Source organism: Eubalaena glacialis, chromosome 19 (assembly GCF_028564815.1).
Source record: "Eubalaena glacialis isolate mEubGla1 chromosome 19, mEubGla1.1.hap2.+ XY, whole genome shotgun sequence".
NCBI classification, from domain to species: domain Eukaryota; kingdom Metazoa; phylum Chordata; class Mammalia; order Artiodactyla; family Balaenidae; genus Eubalaena; species Eubalaena glacialis.
In genome coordinates, this window is record NC_083734.1 from 36,223,837 (window position 1) to 36,247,118 (window position 23,282).

Consider the following 23,282-nt stretch of genomic DNA (forward strand, 5'->3'; position numbering starts at 1 on the left):
TGAAATCAGTCACTGAGCATTTTCATAGCTCACTGGACCCAGAGCCAAGAGACCATTGGGTTTTGTTGTTTATGGTCACAATGACAGCATTGCCACAGGGAAATGTTTTGGCAAGATAACACATAGCTGTGATGCAGCAGTTAAGTTCCATTGTTTAGGCTCTGTGAAAATTAATTTGCAAAAATATCCAAGTCTGGTGTCTGTTTTAGGTTATATGTAAATTAAAAGATTGTGTGAAAAGGATTCTAGAGATGGTGCCATTCAAACATTTCAGACCAGTTGTTTACTAATTAGAGTAATTCTCACTCAATTTTACTTTATTTACATTCACATTTTTTCTCAACAATAAGTTGTATCAGTCAAGCTAGAAAAAAACACCGCATTAGCTAGTAAACCATAATAACTGATGCTTTTAAAAAAATGACAGAAAATTTAAAAATTTGATTTATTGGGACAACCATAGGAGTTAAGAGAAAAACAATTCAGCAATGATTCTCTAAATTTGGAAATAAAAGCAGTGCCATAGCATTCTACAAAGTCACTTCTGTTCCCAGGGGTGACATGGGGAGTTTATAAACCTGAAGGATCAAAAATATGGAGCATAGTTACGTATTAGGATCGTGGGGATAACAGAGTTCTGCACAAATCCAGAGGGAGAGTTTCCTACTCTAAATCTTGAAGCCTTAGTTCATTTGTCCAGCCTTGCTCTGAAGGTAAAGTCTACTGGCTCACTCCCATGCTCTAATAAGTATGGGCACCCCATGCTTCTGTTTCCACAGCCTTCCTCCTATAGCATTTCCCTAGAACCTAGATTACATGACATTTGTAGACCTATTCCTGGTCCCTTTTGGGACCTAAGGTCCCTGGACTAGATTTGACACCTTAATTATTGTCCCAACACATAACAATGATTCTAAGAGCATTGACTTCTTTCATCTGGACTAGAACCTTGCCTAGTCCAGCTCTTCATGAGCAGTCATCCCCATTAGCTCTCCTTGAGGCCCTGCAGATGAGACACAAACACATCTTATCTTGCCTGAATTGAAGGCTTTTTTCTACCCAGCTATAGTTGAATGGCTTTTTAAAAATCCTAACTTTATTTGGGATGATTGATATTTAAAGCAGTTTGATTTAAACCTTTGCACTTGAAATTTATTTTAACTGGAGACTAAGCATTAATGTTACTCTTGATTTACCAAAAGAGAAATGGTAGCAAAAGTCTTACAATGGCCATAACAACAATTTAACTCTGAAACTCTGACTCTAATAACCTGCTCATGTATGAAGCCTGCTGGGGTGGAAGGGATTTAGAGCACTGTGAGTCTTGAGACCTGGGTACCAGTCCTTACTCTGTCCTTCTCTGCCTCTCCCTGGCTGTGTGGCCTTGGGTTGAGGACTTTATCTGCCTTTATGGCCTTAATTTTGTTTATTAATTTAGATTAGATGACCATTAAGGTGGCTTCTATTTCTGAAAGACTATTAATTTACAGCTGATTTAAAATGAGCAATCCAGTGATGAATAAACTTTGATACCTCTTCAGGAGTGGAGCTAATGAGGGTCACAGCTTAGCAAGGAAGAGTGTTTCTCAGTTATTCCTCAATTGTCTAAGCAGGTGGTTAGAACCAGACACACAGGCCTCGATAGTGAAGTGGGTATATAAAACCCTGAAACTATTTGTCATAAAGAATGCCATGCCCAATAAAAGCAAATCAGATGTTCACATAACATTTTCGCTGTTTGTGTTTTTATGGGGGTACTTTTGGGGTGTGAAGTTTATTTGTAAAGCACAGCAGCATCTGCCCACCCATGTTGCCATATAATAGCAGTCTGGCAACCATTTATAGGATTTGATTATTTTTGTTAATAATTTTCATGGGAGTATATGAAATGCAATATGTATCATCTCTTACTATGTTTATTATGAATCTGCCTTCCAGGGAAGGCCCCCCAGGACATCATAGATGGCCTGATTGTCAAAGAGGTTCTTGTCTCACAGGATTTTAAAGATAAAGGGGGCTGTATTAGTTTCCTATTGTGGCTGTGACAAATAATAACAACTTAGTGACTTAAAACAACACAAATTTATTATCTTAGAGTTCTGGAGGTGAGAAGTCTGAAATGAGTCTCATGGGGTTAAAATCAGTGTCAGCAGGCTGGTGTTCCTTTTGGAGGCTCTAGGGGAAGAATCTGTTGCTTTGCCTATTCCAGGTTGTAGAGGCCGCCTGCATTCCTTAGCTCATGTCCCCTTCCTCCATCTTCAAAACCAGTATCTTCTGTCCTCTCTGACCTCTCTTTCCATCCTTAAATCTTTTCTCTATGTCTGTGATCCTTCTACACCTCTCTCATTAAAAAGACACTTGTAATTATGTTGGGCCCAGATAATCCAGGATAATCTACTCATCTCAAGATCCTTAATTTAGTAATTTCTGTCCAGTAACTTTTACAATGTAAGGTAACACATTCACAGGTTTTGGGGTTAGGATGTGGACATCTTTGGAGGGGGCCATTATTCAGCCTACAACAGAGGCCATAGAGACCAACCAAGGCCCAAGAAATAAATGACTATCTAAGGGCACACAACTAATTTGTGGCAGTGCCATGACTGTATCCCTGGCATCCTCACATCTGCCATGTTTATGTGCATCACTGAAAATCACAGGTAAGAACACGCACTGATGGAGGCTTTATTGTTATAATAAACTTGAAATGATTGAAGAATAAGTATAAAATTAAGTCAGTGATTTTAAAAGAGCGTTTTAGAGATGATAGAAGTTTATGTTTTTTAAATACATTTTTAATGCAAGAGCTTCCTTAAATATTATAATTTTGCTAGGTCATGGTACCTTCTAAAGATAAAGGGACTTGCAGAGATAAAATAGCTTAAATAATGATGGGAAATGAAAGTGCCAAGGAAGCACATGTACATATTCTTCTATCTACTTCCCCTTCCCCTCCTCCTCCTTTGCTTTCTCTCTCTGTAACCCTGGCCATTGTTGCCATTTTGAAAATCTGTTATAGCTGGAAAGTCAATTCAAACTTTTTAATTAAAGGGGGTGGATCTACCAGAGGCTTATTGCCAAGGGGTTAAACCAAATTAGGTTATTTGCCATATTTCACAATGAAGCCCACTTTATTTTGGTGTTGAAACATTCTTCTAAGACTCTAAGGAACTTGTTTTTTATAATCACTTCTGCCCAATAATTGCCTGTAACAATTAAAAGGGATATAGAATTTTGAATTTAGATGGGACTAGACATACCATCCAGCCCAAAACTTCTCTCTTTCATAGTATCTTTGGCAGGTATTTGCCATACTCCTCTCTTGCTTCAGTTTTCTCCATCCATGACATGGGAAGGAATAATGTCTGCTGTAAATTAAAGGTTGTATTAAATTTGAGTTCCTGAGAGGACATGTACATTTGAGAGTGTTGTGACTTTATTGTTAGGCTCATCTTCTGTAGGAATCACTCCCTGTTTCCACTTCCACTGCTGCAGGCTTTGGTGCCCCTCATCTAGAGTTTCATATACACTTGACTTAACCTCATACTGTACCCCACCCCTAGTGTGGTAATTGTTCTTACATGCATCTGCCTTCTTCAAAATTCAACCTAACCCAGTGCTGGACATGCAATAGGAGCTCACTGGACTGCTGATGGATGCTGTGGATGGATGATTGAATGATGATCATACAATCTCAGAGGCATATAAAGGACACATGGATCTAAAGCCTCAATAAAGATACTGAGGGGGCAGGAAAATGTTGAAGATACAGTCGCTGATCTTCACTGATGTAAAATTAGTAGGTTGGTTACCCCACTGCTCTGCTAACTTTTTTAAACAGAAGAAAATAAGACTGGAAATTGTCCAGAAATTTATTTTAATAGATTCTTTAATATGACACTGAAAATGAGTGGATGATTTCCCTTCGGATATTTGCACTCAGCACTCAATGCCATCTTTTTCTGCTTATCAATGAACACATTCTTCAGCTGATGGTACATTAAATCAACTTGCCAAGCTCCTGTCTGGCATTGATTGGGGGTCATAAAATAATTCACTCCCTCAGTCTGGTCTTGACAACCAGCAGAATAAATACCTTATATATGTTGAATGCTACTTGTTTGAAAAGCTTATAAAACTTTCTATCGAGAACAAGGTTGATTCCCATATCATTCCTGCCAAACAGAAAAGCAGAGCATCAGCTCAGGAGTTGCTATATATTTAGTGTACCTCAATATGAAAAGATGATGTGGCTGGACTATGCCATCTTCTTATTAAGTCATTAATGCTAGCTATACCCATCAAAGAGGCCACAGAGTCAATGGGTCAAAAATAAATAAAATCTGATCTTAAGACATCATGAAGGTAAGAGTTAGAGAAATTGACCAAGATTCAGGCCAGGAAACTGCCATAACGACACTCAAGGATCTCTATGTGTGGGAAACATTGGATGGCTCTCTTTGATTTTATGACTTTTGTGCCATAGCTCTTTTTACATTGTTTCCCCAGCCTGATTCTAAAATTTCTTTCTGTTTCTAGTTCCTTCTTTCTGGGGATTGGTGAACTCAGCTTGGAATCTTTGCTCTGTGGGGAAACGACAGTCGCCAGTCAATATAGAGACTACTCACATGATCTTCGACCCCTTTCTGACGCCCCTTCGCATCAACACTGGGGGCAGGAAGGTAAGCAGCCATGTTGCTTCCATCGTGAAGTTGAGGACAGGGAGAGATGCTGATTCTGAAAGCCAGCCTTCCAGACCTTGATCTCTGTGATGAGTTTGTCTTTCCATCCAGGAGTAATATCACAGACCTCAGGCCTATTGCCAGCAAGTATAATTATGTGTAAATCATGCTTTTTCTCTCTACCTAGTCAAACCCTCATGCTTCTAATTACTTCTTTGTATTCCCTGGATATTGCCTGAAGTCCTATCCCTTGGTAGCTCATGAAAGAAAATCAGAAAACAGCATTGCCTCCTCTGCATATCATGCTGGGAAAATTCTTCCTCTCAGAAACCTCTTTACTGGGGCTTCTTTTAACCTCAACAAAGTGAAAAAAAATTTTTAACAAAAGTAAAATCAGACATTTATCATCCTGGAAGGAAAAACAAACAAAAATCACCTTAGATGATTTATAAGAAAATCAATAATTAATTTTACTATGGCTTGCTGGCTAAGAATCATAGCTCCTGCACAGAAACGCTGAACTATGCTTCCCAATTCTCACATCAACATCCCTTCTTCCCTATCCTTCCCCCATAATGAGCTCCTCCTTAATTTGTGGAAGAGCATAATGTCCATGGGGTTTCCTCATCACTGGAATCTAGTGTTTTTGTTTTTTTGTTTTTTTTTCTGGTTTATCTCTATTTAGCTACCCTTACTGTTGAGTAGATTGTTGAAGGTGGAAAAAACACACACAGAAAACTGTGTTTGAACGTGATTTAGCTGTTGTGAACTCAAGAGGAACAGAAAATCATTTGTGTGCAAGAAACTGGGGTTAAAATTTGGATAAATTTCACTACTGCTGGTGCCTGATTCTCCAGGGGTTGGGCTCCTTGGACTCTGCTTTCTACTCCCCTTATGCAGTCTGTTCACCTTAATTACCACAAGTTTGTAAGTAATCTTTTCACCTTCTGATATATTGTATTTTTTTCTTATCACATAATTTTCACACACGCATTGAAAAATCGAATGACCCATCAAAATTTTGTTAGTGACTTTGACTCAGGCCACAAGGCAAGTTTTAAAGGATCTTGCATGTGATTGAGACTATTTATCTAGGTAGTGTTTGTGTGCTGTTTTAAATATGACTTGGGAAGCACTTTTGTAAAAAGGTCCTATATAAGTTCATGACGTTTATTGTTCTGATTGTATAGAAAACTAACCTACCTTAATTATTGTTCCAATTGCAGTTTTATTTTACAAACCCTAAAAGGAACTTGACTTGGGTTCTACATATACCTCTCTCTAAAAAGTTGAATCATACAAATCAAGTCATGAGCATGTATAGGTTCACTGACCAGTATATAAAAAGGGCAAACTGCAATTTTGAGTATGCAATCACTCTTTCTTTCTTGGAGAGGGTGATGGAGGATATAACTGTATCCTAGGCAAACTTAGAAATGAAAAAAGTAAACACACACAAAGCAGAAGGAAGGCTGGTACCTGAATTCCAGAAATTACCTGAAAGATGGCCAGCAAGGCTGAAGCACAGAGACCTAAGAGGAGTTGGTGAGGAGATAAGGATGGAAGAAGAATGCAGAGACGAGATCCTGAGGCCATGTTAAGGAACTGAATTTTTTCGTAAGAGTATGACAAGGATTTAAAGCATTATTAGGTAAAAAGTACATAGGGAGTGGGATGGAAAAGGTAGCAAGCTAACACAGTGAATATACAAGTTTCATTTTCCATCAGACCATCTTAGAGGAAAATCTTGATGTGAAAGAAATAAAAAAACTAATTCAGGAAAGCTTCTCTCTAAAATTTATTGGGAAAGAAGAGAATGAGAGATAGCTGGAGTTAAAAATCATTCATAAGTTATGTTATCTTTTGGTGTTTTTTTGTTGTTATGTGATTTAAAAAATATATTTTTAATTTAGTAAAGTGTACCTGATCCAAATCAATTTTCAAATGCTTTGGAGTTTGGAATTTTGGAAACATTTACTTTTGATGGTGTAAATATTTATATCTGGCATGCTTTGCGTTGTCAGCTGTTTGAAGAGCTGAGAACCGTTTGATGATTTCCTTTGCATTTGTGAAAGGTAGAAAATATAAAATATAGATGGTAGTTGGATAAACTAACTGATAATGTAATGCCTAAACTTGATAGACAATAGCTAAATCATGTTTGCAATCTATTAAAAGATGGTGTTTAATGAATTGGAGATTTATTTTGGAAGTAAGGATTCAAATCACTGGCTCTGAATTTAGTTTTTCCTTGAAGAAATGTGTATCCAACTTAAAAGGTTTAAAAACCTCTCTGCAAGATTGGGAGGTTTTGTAGAATTTGGGCAAGCTGCCATATTTTGAAGTCTGAGATCAGCTGGGTGTCAACATGTTAAATGCATCCCAGTCATTATGTGTTTTATGTCACATTTGTATCCATGAACATTATTCCTGCTCATTGTTAAATGTACCTTATTTACAAACCCACGAAGCAGCTCTGCTGCAGTACCTCACTGTGTTACTGTGTTTGTTTGAACATATTTGATTTGGCATAGAGCTCAGATGATGAATTACAGGTTTTGTTTGTTTGTTTGTTTATTTGTTTTAGCATGAGGTAGAGCTGAAATTCAATGTGAACACAAGAATACAAAGGGTAATAATAGATGAGAATCAAAACATATGATGTCTTGGATATAAAAAAGGATATTTATTTTACAAACAATGTGGTTTCTTTTACCTTTTAAGTGCTTATTTACAATGATAATTTTTAAGCAATGTTTTTTTTTTTCTTGAAGAAGAGTACTTTTTATCCAGTTGTTCATATCTGACACATAGGACAAAATCCAAAATAAGTGTACTTTCAAACAACACTCATATATTGTTGCACTGCATATGGATATAAGAATCCTACTTTGGGAGAAATGTGGCCAAGATAGAGGAGTAGGAAGACCCTGAGCTTACTTCTTGCCATGGGCACACCAAAATTACAATCATTTACAGAGCAACTATCTACAAGAACAACCTCAAGACTAGCTGAAATATTTTCCACAACTAAAGGTATAAAGAAGGAACCGCAATGAGTTGGGTAAGAGGGGTGGAGACATAATATAGTCAAGACCCACACCCCTGTGTAGGCAACCCATAAATGGGAGGACAATAACAAATGCAGAGTTCCTCCCCAAGGAGGAAGGGGACCAAGCACCACATTAGGCTCCCTAGCTAAGGGGTCCTGCAGCAGGAAGATGAGCCCCCAAAATGTCTGGCTTTGATGGTCAGCAAGGCTGACATATTGAGAGAGTTGGAAGGCTTTAGGAAATAGAGACTCTGCTCTTAAAGGGTGCACACAAAATCTCACATGCTAAAGGACCCAGGGCAGAATCAGTAATTTGAAAGTATCCCAGATCAGACCCATCTGCAGATTTTGGAGAGCTTCTCAGAGAGGCAGAAGGAAATTGGGACCCACCTTGGAGACACAGACACTGGTGGCAGTGCCTGGGAACTTGTTCTACCTCAAGGACACTGGTGCTGGCAAGCACCATTTTAGAGTCTTCTTTCTATCCTATTAGTGCCTGGGACTTACACACCAACCAGCAGACCAGCACCACCCCAAGACCATCCCAGACCCCCACAGCCAGCTGCCCTAGGACCTGGCTTAGACCACCAGAAGGACAGCACCAGCCCAGGGACCCCCCCGACCCATGCAACCAGCTGTACTGGGAACTGGCCTAACCCACCAGTGAGCCAGCAGCCACCATGTGAAGCAGAGCCTGGTGGCCAACCAGGCAGAATGCAGCCCCACCTACCAGCATTCCCACAGTAGTCGGTCCTGCCACAACAGAAAGGCCCGTGCAGCCCACATAGGGGGCACTCCTAGAGCATATAGCTCTGGTGACCAGAAGAGAGTGTGCTGGTAGGCTCCACAGGACCTCTCCTACATGAGGCCACTTCTCCAAAATCAGGAAATATAACCAAATTGCCTAACACTGGATATAAATACAGAGAATAGGCAAAATGAGGAGACAGAGAAATATGTACCAAAGAAGGAACAAGACAAAACCTCAGGAAAAAATTTTTAACAAAATGAAGATAAGCAATCTGCCCAATAAAGAGTTCAAGGTAATAATCATCAAGATGCTCAGTGAACCCAGCAGAAGAATGGATGAACACAGTGAGAAGTGTAATAGAATTAGAAATTATAAAGTACCAAACAGAGCTGAAGAATCAGTAATTTAAATTTAAAAATACACTAGAAGGAATCACGGTCGATTAAATGATACAGAGGAATGGATCAGCAAACTGGAAAAGAGCAGTAGGAATCACCCTAACATAACAGAAAAGAGAAAAAAAAAGAATTTTATAAAATGAAGATAGTTTTAGACCTCTGAGACAACATCAAGCACACTAATATTTACAATGTAGGGGTCCCATAAGAGAATAGAGAAAGAAAGGGGCAGATAAATTATTTGAAGACATAATAATTGAAAACTTCCCTAACCTGGGAAAGGAAACTAACATCCAGGTCCAAGAAGCACAGAGTCCCAAAGAAGATAAAGCCAAAGAGGGCCACACCAAGACATTGTAATTAAAATAGCAAGAATTAAAGATAAAGAGAGAATATTAAAAGCAACAAGATAAAAGCAACCAATTACATACAAGGGACCTCCCATAAGTCTATCAGCTGACTTTTCAGCAGAAACTTTGCAGGCCAGAAGGGAGTGGCACAATATATTCAAAATGATGAAAGGAAAAAAACCTACAACCAAGAGTACTCTACCCAGCAAGGCTATCATTTAGATTTGAAGGAGGCATAAAGAGTTTTAGAAACAAGAACAACTAAAAGAGTTCAGCATGACTAACTGGATTTATAAGAAATGTTAAAGGGACTTATCTAAGTGGAAAAGAAAAGGTCACAATTAAAAATATGAAAATTGTAAAAGGAAAAATCTCATTGGTAAAAGCAAATATACTGTAAAGGTAATAGATCAACCACTTATAAAGCTAGAAGGAAGGTTAAAAGACAAAAGTAAAATTATCTATATCCACAATAAATAGCTAAGGAATACACAAACTAGAAAGGTATGAAATAGAAGGTAAAAAAATTAAACATGGAGGGGGGAGTAAAAATGCAAGGTTGTTAAAATACACTTGAACATAAAATAATCATGTATTGCTATATATTTGGTTGGCCAAAAAATTCATTCAGGTTTTTCCATAAATTGATAGCAGATACACACAAAAAGAGAAAGGAATCCAAACATAGCACTAAAGATAGTCATCAAATCACAAGGGAAGAGATCAAAAGAAGAAAGGAACAAAAAAGAACTACAAAAGAAAACCCCAGAACAATTAACAAAATGGTGATAAGTGCATACTTAACAATAATTACTTTAAAGGTAAATGTACTAAGTGTTCCAATCAGAAGACATATAGTGGGTAAATGGATAAAAAACAAGGCCCATATATATGCTGCCTACAAGAGACCTACCTCAGATTTAAAGACACACACAGACCGTAAATGAGGGATGGAAAAAGATATTCCATGCAAATGGAAATGAAAAGAAAGCAGGGATGGAGACACTTATATCAGACAGAATAGAGTTTATAACAGAGACTGTAACAAGAGACAAAGAAGGACATTATATAATGATCAAGAGATAAATCAATGAAGGAAATATAACAGTTTTAAATATATATGCTCCTAACATAGATAAGAGCACCTCAGTACATAAAACAGATATAAACAGACATAAATGGAGAAATTGACAGTAACTCAATAATAGTAGGGGACTATAACACCCCGCTTACATCAATGGACAGATCATCCAGATGGAAAATCAGTAACACTGGCCTTAAACAACACATTACACAAAATAGTATTAAAAGATATATACAGAACATTTCATCTAAAAGTAGCATAATACACATTCTCTTCAAATGCATATGGAACATTATCCAGGATAGATCACATGCTAGGACACAAAACAAATCTCAAAAAATTAAAGTTTGAAATCACGTCAAGCATCATTTCTGACCAAAAGAGTTTGAGACTACAGATCAACTAAAAGGGAAAAAGCTGCAAAAACCACAAACATGAGGAGTTTAAACAATGTGGTACTAAACAACTGATGGGTTACTGAATAAATCAGAGGAAATTTAAAAAATACCTGAAGACACATGAAAATGGAAGCACATAGTCCAAAAATCTATGAGATGCAACAAAAGCAGGTCTAAGAGGGAATTTTGTAGTGATTCAGGCCTACCTCAAGAAAAATTTCAAATAAACAATCTACCTGTACACTAAAGGAACTAGAAAAAAAACAAAAACCCCGAAGTTAGTAGAAGGAAAGAAATAATAAAAATCAGAGCAGAAATAAATTTATAAGAAACAAACAAACAAACAAAACAATAGAAAAGAGCAACGAAATTAAGAACTGGTTCTTTGAAAAGATAAAACAAAACTGATAAACGTTAGCAAGACTCATCAAGAAAGCAAGAGAGAGGAGCCAAATCAATAAAACCAGAAGCGAAAGGGGAGAAGTTACAACTGACACCACAGAGATACAAAGACTCATAAGAAAACATTATGAACAATTATATGCCAATAAAATAGACAACTTAGAAAAAAATGGATAAATTCCTAGAAATGTACAATCTCCCAGACGAATTAGGAAGAAATAGAAAATATGAACAGACCAAATACCAGTAATAAAATTGAATCAGTAATCAAACAACTTCCAACAAAAAAAGCCTAGGACTGGATGGCTTCACAGGTGAATTCTGTCAAACATTTAAAGAAGAGTTAACAACTATCTTTTTCAAACTATTAGAAAATAATTGAAGAGAAAGGAAAACCTTTGAAATCACTCTATGAGGCCAGCATCACCCTGATACAAAAAGCAGACAAAGACACCACAAAAAAGAAAATTAGAATCAAATATCACTGCTGAAAATTGATGGAAAATTCCTCAAAAAAATATTAGCAAACCAATTCAACAGTATATTGAAAGGATCATACACCATGATCAAGTGGGCTCTATCCCAGGGATGCAAGAATGCTTCAATATCTGTAAATTAATCAACAAGATACACTACACTAACAAAATGAAGAATAAAAAGTCATATGATCATCTTAATTGATGCAAGAAAAGATTTTGACAAAATTCAACAACAATTTATGACAAAAACTCTCAACAAAGTGAATATAGAGGGAATATACCTCAACATAATAAGGGCCATATATGACAAGACCACAGCTAACATCACAGTGAATGGTGAAAACCTGAAAGCATTTCCTGTAAGATTAGGAAATAGACAAGGATGCCCTCTCTCACCACAGTATTGGAAGTTCTAGCCACAAAAATCAGACAAGAAAAATAAATAAGGAATCCAAATTGGAAAGGAAGAAGTAAAACCGTCACTCTTTGCAGATGACATGATAGTATATAGAGACAATCCTAAAGACACCAACAAAGAATGTGAAAACTACTAAATGAATTCAGTAAAGATCTAAGATATAAGATCAATATACTAAAATCTGTCACATTTCTATACACTAACAACAAAGTATCAGAAAGAGAAATTAAGAAAACAACCCCATTTACAATTGCATGAAAAAATAAAATGCCTAAGAATAAATCTAACCAAGAAGGTAACAGACCTGCACTTGGAACACTGTAAGACATTAATTGAAGATGACACAAACAAATGGAAAGATATATTCAAGGACTGGAAGAATTAATATTGTTATAATGACTATTTTACCTAAGCAACCTACAGATTCAGTGTAATCTCTATCAAAATACTAATGACATTTTTTTCACAGAACCAGAACAAATAATTTATTCTAAAATTTGTATGGAAACACAAACGACCTCAAATAGCCAAAACAATCTTGAGAAAGAAGAACAAAGCAGGAGGATTCACACTCCCTGATTTCCACTCATTCTACAAAGCTATGGTATTTAGAACAGTATGGTACTGGCACAAAAACAGACACATTAATCAATGGGACAGAATAGATAGCCCAGAAATAAACCCATGCACCTAAGGTCAATTAATCTATGGCAAAGGAGACAAGAATACATTATGAAATAAAGACAGCCTCTTCAATAAATGACATTGGGAAAACTGGACAGCTCCATACAAAAGAATCAAAGTAAACTACTTTCTCTCACCAAATACAAAATATACTCAAAATGGATTAAAGACCTAAGTGTAAGATCAGAAAGCATAAAACTCCTAGAAGAGTGTGTAGGCAATATACTCTTTGACATTAGCCTTAGCAATATATATATTTTCTGGATATATCTCATTAGGCAAGGGAAACAAAAGCAGAAATAAACAAATAGGACTATGTGAAACTAAAAAGATTTTGCATAGAGAAGAAAACTATTAACAAAATGAAAAGACCACCTGCTGAATGGGAGAAGATATTTTCATATGATATATCTGATAAGGGTTAATATTCACAATATACAAAGCACTTACAGAACTCAACATCAAAAAACCCAGCAATCCCATTTTTAAAAAAATGGTCAGAGGACCTGAATAGACATTTTCCCCAAGAAGACATACAGGTGGCCAACGGACACATGAAAAGATACTCAACATCACTAATCATCAGGGAAAAGCAAATTAAAACCACAATTCCACTTCTGGGTATTTTTCCAAAGAAAAAAAAATACTAATTTGAAAAGATATATGCACCTTTTCGTTTATTGGAGCATTATTTACAATAATCATGATATTGAAGCAACCTAAGTGTTCATCTATAGATATACAGATAAAGAAGATAAAAGTTTATATGTACAATGGAAAATCATAAAAAAGAATGAAATCTTGCCATTTGCAACAACATTGATGCACCTAGAGGATATTATGCTAAGTAAGTCAAACAGAGAAAGACATATACCATATGATTTCACTTATATGTGGAATCTAAAAACAAAAGAAATGAACAACCAAACCAAAAAAAAAAAAAAAAAAACTAGAAAAAACAGAGCAGACATATAGATACAGAGAACAAATTGCTGGTTACCAGAGAACAAACTGGTGGAGGGATGAGTGAAATAGGTGAGGGAAATTCAAGGTACAAAATTCCAATTACTAAATAAATGAATCATAGAATGAAATGTATAGCATGGGAAATATATTCAATTATATTTTAATACCTTTGTATGGTGACTGATGGTAACTAGACATATCAAGGTGATCTTTTTTTATTGTATTGAAATATCAAATCAATATGTTGTACACCTGAAACTAACATAATGTAAGTCTATTATACCTCAATTAAAAAAAAAAAAAAGTATGTAGACACTGGGAGGAAATGCATCAAAATGCTAATGATGTTTTTCTCTGGGGGCATGGGGATTGTAGGTGATCATTTGTTTTTGCCTTTTGCTTCTATGTACGCTTGTTGTCTTCAATGAAAATGAATTGTTTGTAAAATTAGAAAGAAAACAATAAATGTTATTAAAAATTTTAAAAGCAAACATAGATATAAAGAAGTTAAATGGGAGTTACTGAATTAAATAACTATTTAGCCATAATTGTGGAATATGGAAGCAGTGAAATCATTAACCGTCAAATCAGTCATATTGGCACTATTTTTTCCCAAACTAATTTTTATTTTGTACTGGGGTATAGTTGATTTAAAATGTTGTGTTAATTTCAGATGTACAGCAAAGTGATTAAGTTATACATATACATATACCCATTCTTTCTCAGATTCTTTTCCTATATAGGTTATTAGAGACTATTGAGTAGAGTTCACTGTGCTTCACAGTAGGTCATTGTTGGTTATCTATTTTATAATATAGTAGTGTGTATATGTTAATCCCAAACTCTTAATTTATTCCTCCCCACACATTTCCACTTTGGTAACCATAAGTTTGTATTTGAAGTCTATTAGTTTGGTTCTGTTTTGTAAATAAGTTCATTTGTACCATTTATTTTTTAGATTCCACATATAAGTGACATGATATTTGTCTTTCTCTGTCTGACTTACTTCACTTAATATAATAATCTCTAGTTCCAACCATGTTGCTGCATATGGCATTATTTTGTTCCTTTTTAGGGCTGAGCAATATTCCATTGTATATATTTATACAACATCTTCTTTATCCAGTTATCTGTCAATGGACATTTACGTTGCTTCCATATCTTGGCTATTGTAAATAGTGCTGCAACGAACATTGGGGTGCATGTATATTTTCAAATTATGGTTTTCTCTGGATTGATGTCCAGGAGTGGAATTGCTGAAGAATATGGTAGCTCTGTCCTTAGTTTCTTACAGAACTTCTATGCTGTTCTCCATAGTGACTGTACCAATTTACATTCCCATCAAAAGTACAGGAGCATTCCCTTTTCTTCACACCCTCTCCAGCATTTATTATTTATAGATTTTTTCATAATGGCCCTTCTGCCCAGTGTGAGGTGATACCTCATTTTAGTTTTGATTTGCATTTCTCTAATAATTAGTGATGTTGAGCATCCTTTCATGTGCTTCTTGGCTATCTGAATGTCTTTGGAGAAATGTTTATTTAGATCTTCTGCCCATTTTTGGATTGGGTTGTTTGTTTTTTAATATTGAGCTGCATGAGCTGCTTGTATATTTTGAAGATTAATCCCTTGTTGGTCTCTATGTTTGTAAATATCTTCTCCCACTCTGTGGGTTGTCTTTTTGTTTTGTTTATGGTTTCCTTTCCTGTGCAAAAGCTTTTAAGTTTAATTAGATCCACTTTTTATTTTAAAATTTTTCATTACTCTTAAAGTTGGATCCCAAAAGAAATTGCTGCTTTTTATGTCAAAGAAGGTTCTGCCTGTTTTTTTCCCGAAGAGCTTTATAGAACACCATCTTACATTTAGGTCTTTAATCCATTTTGAGTTTATTTTCATGTATGTTGTTAGAGGATGTTCAAATTTCATTCTTTTACATGTAACCATCCAGTTTTACCAGCACCACTTATTCAAAAGACAGTCTTTTCTCCATGGTATATTCTTGCCTCCTTTGTCATAGATTAGGTGACCATGAGTGCATGACTTTATCTCTGGACTTTCTATCCTGTTCCATTGAGGTATATGTCATTTTTTGTGCCAGTACCAAAATTTATTTTTTTTGTCTGCACCACAGGACATATACCAAACTCTTTTGATTATTGTAGCTTTATAGTATAGTCTGAAGTTAGGGAGCCTGATTCCTCCAGCTCCATTTTTCTTTCTCAGTATGCTTTGGCTATTCGAAGTCTTCTGTGTTTCCATACAAATTTAAAGATTTTTGTCTACTTCTGTGAAAAATGCCATTGTTAATTTGATAGGGATTGCATTGAATCTGTAGATTTCTTCACAAAGTATAATCATTTTGGCAATATTGATTCTTCCAATCCAAGCACATAGTATATTTCTCCATCTGTTTGTGTCTTCTTTGATATTTTTTATCAGCATCTTAAAGTTTTCTGAGTACGGGTCTTTTGATTCCTTATGTAGGTTTATTCCTAGGTTTTTTATTCTTTTTGATATGATAGTAAATGGGATTGTTTCCCTAATTTCTCTTTCTGATCTTTCATTGTTAGTGTATAGGAATGCAAGAGATTTCTGTGTATTAAGTTTGTATCCTGCAAATTTACCAAATTCATTGATGAGCTCCAGTAGTTTTCTGGTAACATCTTTAGGATTGTCTATGTATAGTATCATTTCATCTGCAAACAATGACAGTTTTACTTCTTCTTTTCCAGTTTGGATTCCTTTTATTTCTTTCTCTTCTCTGATTTCCATGGCTAGGACTTTCAATAATTTCTTGAATAAAAGTGGCAAAAATGGACATACTTGTTTGTTCCTGATCTTAGAGGAAATGCTTTCAGCTTTTCACCATTAAGTATGATGTTAGCTGTAGGTTTGTCATATATGGCATTTATTATGTTGAGGTAGCTTCCCTCTATGACCACTTTCTGGAGAGTGGTTTTTTTTAATCATAAATGGGTGTTGAATTTTGTCAAAAGCTTTTCCTCATCTATTGAGCTGATCATATTTTTTTTATTCTTCAATTTGTTGATGGGGTGTATCACACTAATTGATTAGAGGATATTGAAAAATTCTTGCATCCCTGGGATAAATCCCAATTGATCTTGGTGTATGATCCTGTTAATGTATTGTTGAATTCGTATTGCTAGTATTTTGTTGAGAATTGTGGTGTCTATGTTCATCAGTTATATTGGCGTGTAATTTTCTTTTCTGTGGGTATCTTTGTCAGGTTTTGGTATCAGGGTGATGGTGGCTTCATAGAATGGGTTTGAGGGTATTTAATCCTCTGCAATTTTTGGGAAGAGTTTTAGAAGGATAGGTGTTGACTCTTCTCTAAATGGTTGATAGAATTTGCCTGTGAAGCCATCTGGTCCTGGACTTTTCTTTGTTAGAAATTTTTAAATCACAGTATCAATTTCAGTACTTGTGATTGGTCTGTTCATATTTTCTGTTTCTTCCTGGTTCAGTCTCGGAAGGTTGTGCCTTTCTAAGAATTTGTCCATTTCTTCTAGGTTGTCCATTTTATTGGCATATAGTTGCTGGTAGTAGTCTCTTATGATCCTTTGCATTTCTGTGGTATCAGTTGTAACTTCTCCTTTTTCATTTCTAATTTTATTGATTTGAGTCCTCTCCTCTTTTTTTTTTTTTTTTTTTTTTTTTTTTGATGAGGCTGGCTAAAGGTTTATCAACTTTGTTTATCTTCTCAAAGAACCAGCTTTTAGTTTCCTTGATCTTTGCTATTGTTTTCCTCATCTTTATTTCATTTGTTTCTGCTCTGATCTTTATGATTTCTTTCCTTCTACTAACTTTGGGTTTGTTTGTTCTTCTTTCTCTAGTTGCTTTAGGTGTACATTTAGGCTGTCTATTTGAGATTTTTCTTGTTTCCTGAGAGAAGTTTGTATTGCTATAAACTTCCCTCTTAGAACTGATTTTGCTGAGTACCGTAGGTTTTGAATCTTCATGTATTCATTTTTATTTTTTTCCAGGTGTTTTAAAATTTCTTCTTAGATTTCTTCAGTGATCCATTGGTCGTTTAGTAACATATTGTTTCTTCTCCACATGTTTGTGTTTTTTACAGTTTTTTTCTTGTAGTTTATTTCTAATCTCATAGTGATGTGGTTGAAATAGATACTTGATATTATTTCAATTTTCTTAAATTTATCAAGGTTTGCTTAGTGGCCCAGCATGTGATCTGTTCTAGAGAATGTTCCATGTGCACTTGAGAAGAATGTGTATTCTGGGACTTCTCTGGTGGTCCAGTGGCTAAGACACTATGCTCACAATGCAGGCGGCCCAGGTTCAATACCTGGTCAGGGAAGTAGATCCCACATGCCACAAATAAGAGTTCACTTGCTACAGTTAAGAGCTCACATGCTGTAACTAAAAATCCAGCGTATCGCAATTAAGATGCTGTGTGCTGCAACTAAGACCTAGTGCAGCCAAATAAATATATAAATAAATAAATATTTTAAAAGAATGTGTATTCTGTTGCTTTTGGATGGAATGCTCTATAAATATCAATTAAGTCCATCTGGTCTGCTGTGCCATTTAAGGCCTGTGTTTCCTTATTGATTTTTTGTCTGGATGATCTTTCCATTGATGTAAGTGGAGGTTAAAGTTCCCCACTATTATTGTGTTATTGCCAATTTCTCCTTCTATGGCTATTAGCATTTGTCTTATATATTGAGGTGCTTCTATGTTGTGTACATATATATTTATGATTGTTATATCTTCTTCTTGTATTGATCCCTTGATCATTATGTAGTGTCCATCTTTGTCTCTTGTAACAGTCTGTATTTTAAAGTCAATTTTGTCTGATATGAGTATTGCTACTTCAGCTTTTTTTTGATTTCCATTTGCATGAAATACCTTTTTCCATCACCTCACTTTCAGTGTGTATGTATCCCTAGATCTGAAGTGGGTTTCTTGTAGACAGCATATATACGGGTCTTGTTTTTATATCCATTCAGCCAGTTCTATGTCTTTTGGTTGGAGCACTTAATTCATTTACATTTAACATAATTATTGATATGTATGTTCTTATTGCCATTTTGTTAATTGTTTTGGGTTTGTTTTGTAGGTCTTTTTTTTCCCCTTTCCCCTTTGTTCTCTTCTCTTGTGATTTGGTGACTATCTTTAGTGTTGTGTTTGGATTTCTTGTGTGTATGTGTGTGTGTGTGTATCTATTGTAGATTTTTGATTTGTAGTTCCCATGACACTTTGATATAGCAGTCTGTATATATATATATATATATATATGTGTGTGTGTGTGTGTGTGTGTGTGTGTGTGTGTGTGTGTGTATGTGTGTGTGTATATATATATATATAGTTTTAAGTTGCTGGTCTCTTAATTTCAAATGCATTTCCAGTATCCTGCATTTGTACTCTCCTCTTCTCATGATTGCTGGTTTTGATACCATATTTGTATGTGGATGATTTCCTACCCTTACTGTATGTTTGCCTTTACTGGTGAGCTTTCCCATTCATAATTTTTCTTTGTTTGTTTCTAGTTGTGGCCTTTCCTTTTTCGCCTAGAGAAGCTCCTTTAGCATTTGTTGTAAAGCTGGTTTGGTGGTGCTGAATTCTCTTAGCTTTTGCTTGTCTGTAAAGCTTTTGATTTCTCCATGAAATCTGAATGAAAGCCTTGCTGAGTAGAGTATTCTTGGTTGTAGGTTTTTCCCTTTCATCACTTTAAACATATTGTTCCCCTCCTTTCTGGCCTGCAGAGTTTCTGCTGAAAAATCAGCTGTTAACCATATGGGGATTCCCTTGTATGTTACTTGCTGATTTCCCCTTGTTGCTTTTAATATTTTCTCTTTGTCTTTAATTTTTGTCAGTTTGATTAATATGTGTCTTGGCATATTCCTCCTTGGGTTTAACCCGTAAAGGACTTTCTGCACTTCCTGAACTTGAGTGAGTGTTTCCTTTCCCATGTTAGGGAGGTTTATGGCTATTATCTCTTCAAATATTTTCTCTGGCTCTTTCTCTCTGTATTCTCCTTCTGGAACCCCTATAATGCACATGTTGATGCATTTAATGTTGTCCCAGAGGTCTCTTAAATTGTCCTCATTTCTTTTCATTCTTTTCTTTATTCTGTTCCTCAGCAGTGATTTCCACCAATCTGTCTTTCAGCTCACTTATTCATTCTTCTGCATGTTTTAGTCTGCTATGGATTCCTTCTACTGTATTTTTCATTTCAGTTATTGTGTTTTTCATCTGTTTGTTTGTTCTTTAAATTTTCTAGCTCTTTGTTAAATACTTCTTGTATCTTCTCAGGCTGGCCTCCATTTTTTCCCCAAGATCTTGGATCATCTTTACTATCATTACTCTGAATTCTTTTCCAGGCAGATTGCCTATCTTTACTTCACTTAGTTGTTCTTCTGGGGTTTTATCTTGTTCCTTCATGTGGAACATATTTCTCTGCCATCTCATTTTGTCTGACTTTCTGTGTTTGTGGTCTCTGTTTGTCAGGCTGCAGGTTTGTAGTACTTCCTGTTTCTGGTATCTGCCCCCAGGTGGGTGAGGTTGGAGTGGAGCTGGGTCTAACTCCAAGTTATCCACCAGGGATAACTCTGGTGGGCAGGGCTGTGTCAAAGGGTGTGTTTAGAGACATCTGGTCACTCAGGAGGACTTCAGGCAGTCTTTCTCCTGATGGATGTGGCTGGCTTTTCTCCCTGTTGGTCATTTGGCTTGAGGTGTCTCACCACTGGAACCTGAAGGCTGTTTTCTGGGGCTAGGTCTTGGTGCCAAAACGTCAAACTCTGGGAGGGCTCACACTGATGAATATTTCCTAGGATGTCTGCCACCAGTGTCTTCCTCCACAGTGAGCCACATCCACCTCCTGCCACCCCTCCCCCCCACCAGGAGAACCTCCAAGACTCACACGCATTTCTGGCCCAGGCTCCTATGGAGCACTGCTTTGCCCTAGGTCCCAGTGCATGTGAAAACGTCTGTGTGCCCTCCAAGAGTGGAATCTCTTTTCCCCCAGTTCTGTGCAGCTCCTGCACTCAAGCCCTGCTTGCCTTCAAAGCCAAATGATCTAGAGCCTCCTCCTCCTGATGTCAGACCCTCAGTATGGGTAGACTGACATGGGGCTCAGAACTCTCACTCCTGTGGGAGAACCTCTGTGATATAATTATTTTCCAGTTCATGATTATGTTGCAAAAACTCCCCTCTTACCGTCTCACTGTGGCTTACCTTCTCACTGTGGCTTCTTTGTCTTTGGATGTAGCATATCTTTTTTGGTACGTTCCAGTCTTTTTTGTTGATGGTTGTTCAGCAGTTAGTTTTGATTTTGGTGTTTTCATGAGAGGATGTGAGATCACTTCTTCTACTCCACCATATTGTCTCTACTTCTCCTTGAAGTCTTCTTCATAAAAGGACAATTACTGGCAAAAGAGACTGCTTATCTTGTTTGAAGAAGCAGCCTAATTAACAATAATGCCAGCAAGAATCCAGAAGGAAGAAGGTGGAAGAGGTAATGGGATAGCATTAATTTTTAATAGGGTTAAGAACTTAAATTTTTTGAACCAGGCTTTATGGGGATGCTAGAATATAAACTAGCATGGAAAATTAGGTAGAATAAAATATTATCTGTAGGAGGGTCTTTTAAATATTAGATATTCTGGCTCCATATGAGGAAGATTGAAAAAAATGTAAAGATAGATCCATTTTGTCATCTAGATATGTTGGTGTGGTGCTCATTTTTATCGGATAACTGATAGTAAACTTTCATAGATAAGTATACGTACTCATTTGGAACTCATTAGCTGTCTTTAAATACCATAGGTCTTTTTACACTGAAGCTCTGGTATGGAAATTGTATGTATAACTTTATGTGTATTTGTGGTATAGAGCAGATCTTTAAAAGCTAATGAAGAAGTGAATGCAATTCTTGTGCATCTGTATTTTGTAGTTTGATAAATTTCTCGACTTTGATAATATCTTTTCTCAGAAGGAAGCAATACAAGGTTTCTCTATTTGGATCTAATTCTAACCAACAAGGTAAAACTCTGGGAGAAAGTGGATGTGTTATCTTAGAAAATATGGTAGCCAAGGTTAAAAAAAAAAACTAAGTACTGTCAAACTTGAATCCTAAGCTCTAACAAAGCATAATTTTGAAATATCATAGCTGAAATACATATGATCTCATTGCATCATGGAAGATAACTCTTAAGGATTGGGAAGCTCTTAAAAGTTAAATTATGATAATACAATTACAAAAGATGATACAAAAAAAAGGAACTGGCAGGAGCTAAAGATACAGCGGATATGGCTACACAGGGGGCTTTGCAAGAAATATTTTTAAATCACATATAAGAGATGTGAGAGAAAGGGCTTATAGCCAAGGAGAAAGACAAAAGGGGAAATAATCTTGAAAAACAGTTTCAAGAGAATAAGGTCCAACAAGAATTGAGACTTCCAGAATGAGAAGATCTTTTAAAGTTATAGTTAGAGGAAGTTGCAGTATTAACATAGAGTAAATTTCCATTTAGGGAACATAGATGTCCACAGATATTCTGCTTTGGTTTGAATTTTAGGTTTGCCACTGACCACCTAGATACAAAAGGTCTAACCTCTCTAAACTTCAGTTTCCTCATTTTTAAAAGGGAGATCATAATAGTACTCATTTCATAGGGTTGTGGTAGAAGTAATTATATGAAATAATGCACTTATTAGTCAGGTTATAATGCAGTTAAGCTAGTGGCTGGCAAAGAAGATAATGCTCAACAATTGTTAGCTACTGTCGTAGTCCATTCGGGCTACTATAACAACCTACCACAGACTGGATAGCTTATGAAGAATGGAAAATTATTTCTCACAGTTTGAGAGGCTGGAAGTCCAAGATGTAGGCAGTAGCATGGTCACATTCTGATGAGGGCTCTCTTCCTGGTTCATAGCTGGTGCCTTTTTGTTTTATACTCATATGATAGAAGAGGCTAAGAAGCTCTGTGGGACCTCTTTTATAAGGGTACTAGTCCCAATCAAGAGGTTCTCTACCCTTCTACCTTTATCACCTTCTCAAAGCCCCACCTTCTAATAACAACAATTTGGGGATTAGGATTTCAACATACGAATTTGGGGGAACACAAACATTCAGACCAGAGTAGCTACCATCAGGAATGTTGCTGCTCTTAGTGAAAAAACACTTAACTCCCACTTGAGTTTCTCTGTAAAAGAGATTAATATTCACATTTGAATCAGTAACAAATGCTGAGAGGTGAAGTGATTGCAATTCTTTGAATGACAGAATTAGAATTCAGAACCACCTTGCCAGTATCCCCAACCCAAAAGGTTGAAATTTACTAAGCATAAAGGTAAAGCTTTCCTACCAGGTATATATTTATAAAAAGCTGTACAGATTCAGGCTGAGCTAGATTTTTTGTTGTAAAATTACTGCATGTGAAAAAAGTAGAGGAAGTTAATGGATAATGTTTTCAGTATGAATAAATAGCACAGGGAAGATACCAAGAGAGCAGTTCAATCTAATTATATAGTATATAAGGTACTATGCCCACGATAAGTGAGGTTATTGTCCTGCAATAACCATCACTAAGAAGACAATATCTGGGATCAGCCAGATCTTTCAGAACTGATGGT

At 36.2% G+C, this 23,282-nt stretch overlaps 1 protein-coding gene across 1 annotated transcript in view; it reads left to right on the forward strand.

The window, feature by feature from the left end:
• The window catches only part of CA10 (carbonic anhydrase 10), a 638,185-nt gene that overhangs the window by 258,061 nt on the left and 356,842 nt on the right, over positions 1-23,282 (forward strand). Inside the window, exon 3 of the mRNA XM_061176004.1 lies at positions 4,540-4,682. Coding sequence (XP_061031987.1) covers positions 4,540-4,682 — 143 coding nt within the window. The remainder of the gene's footprint in view (positions 1-4,539; positions 4,683-23,282) is intronic.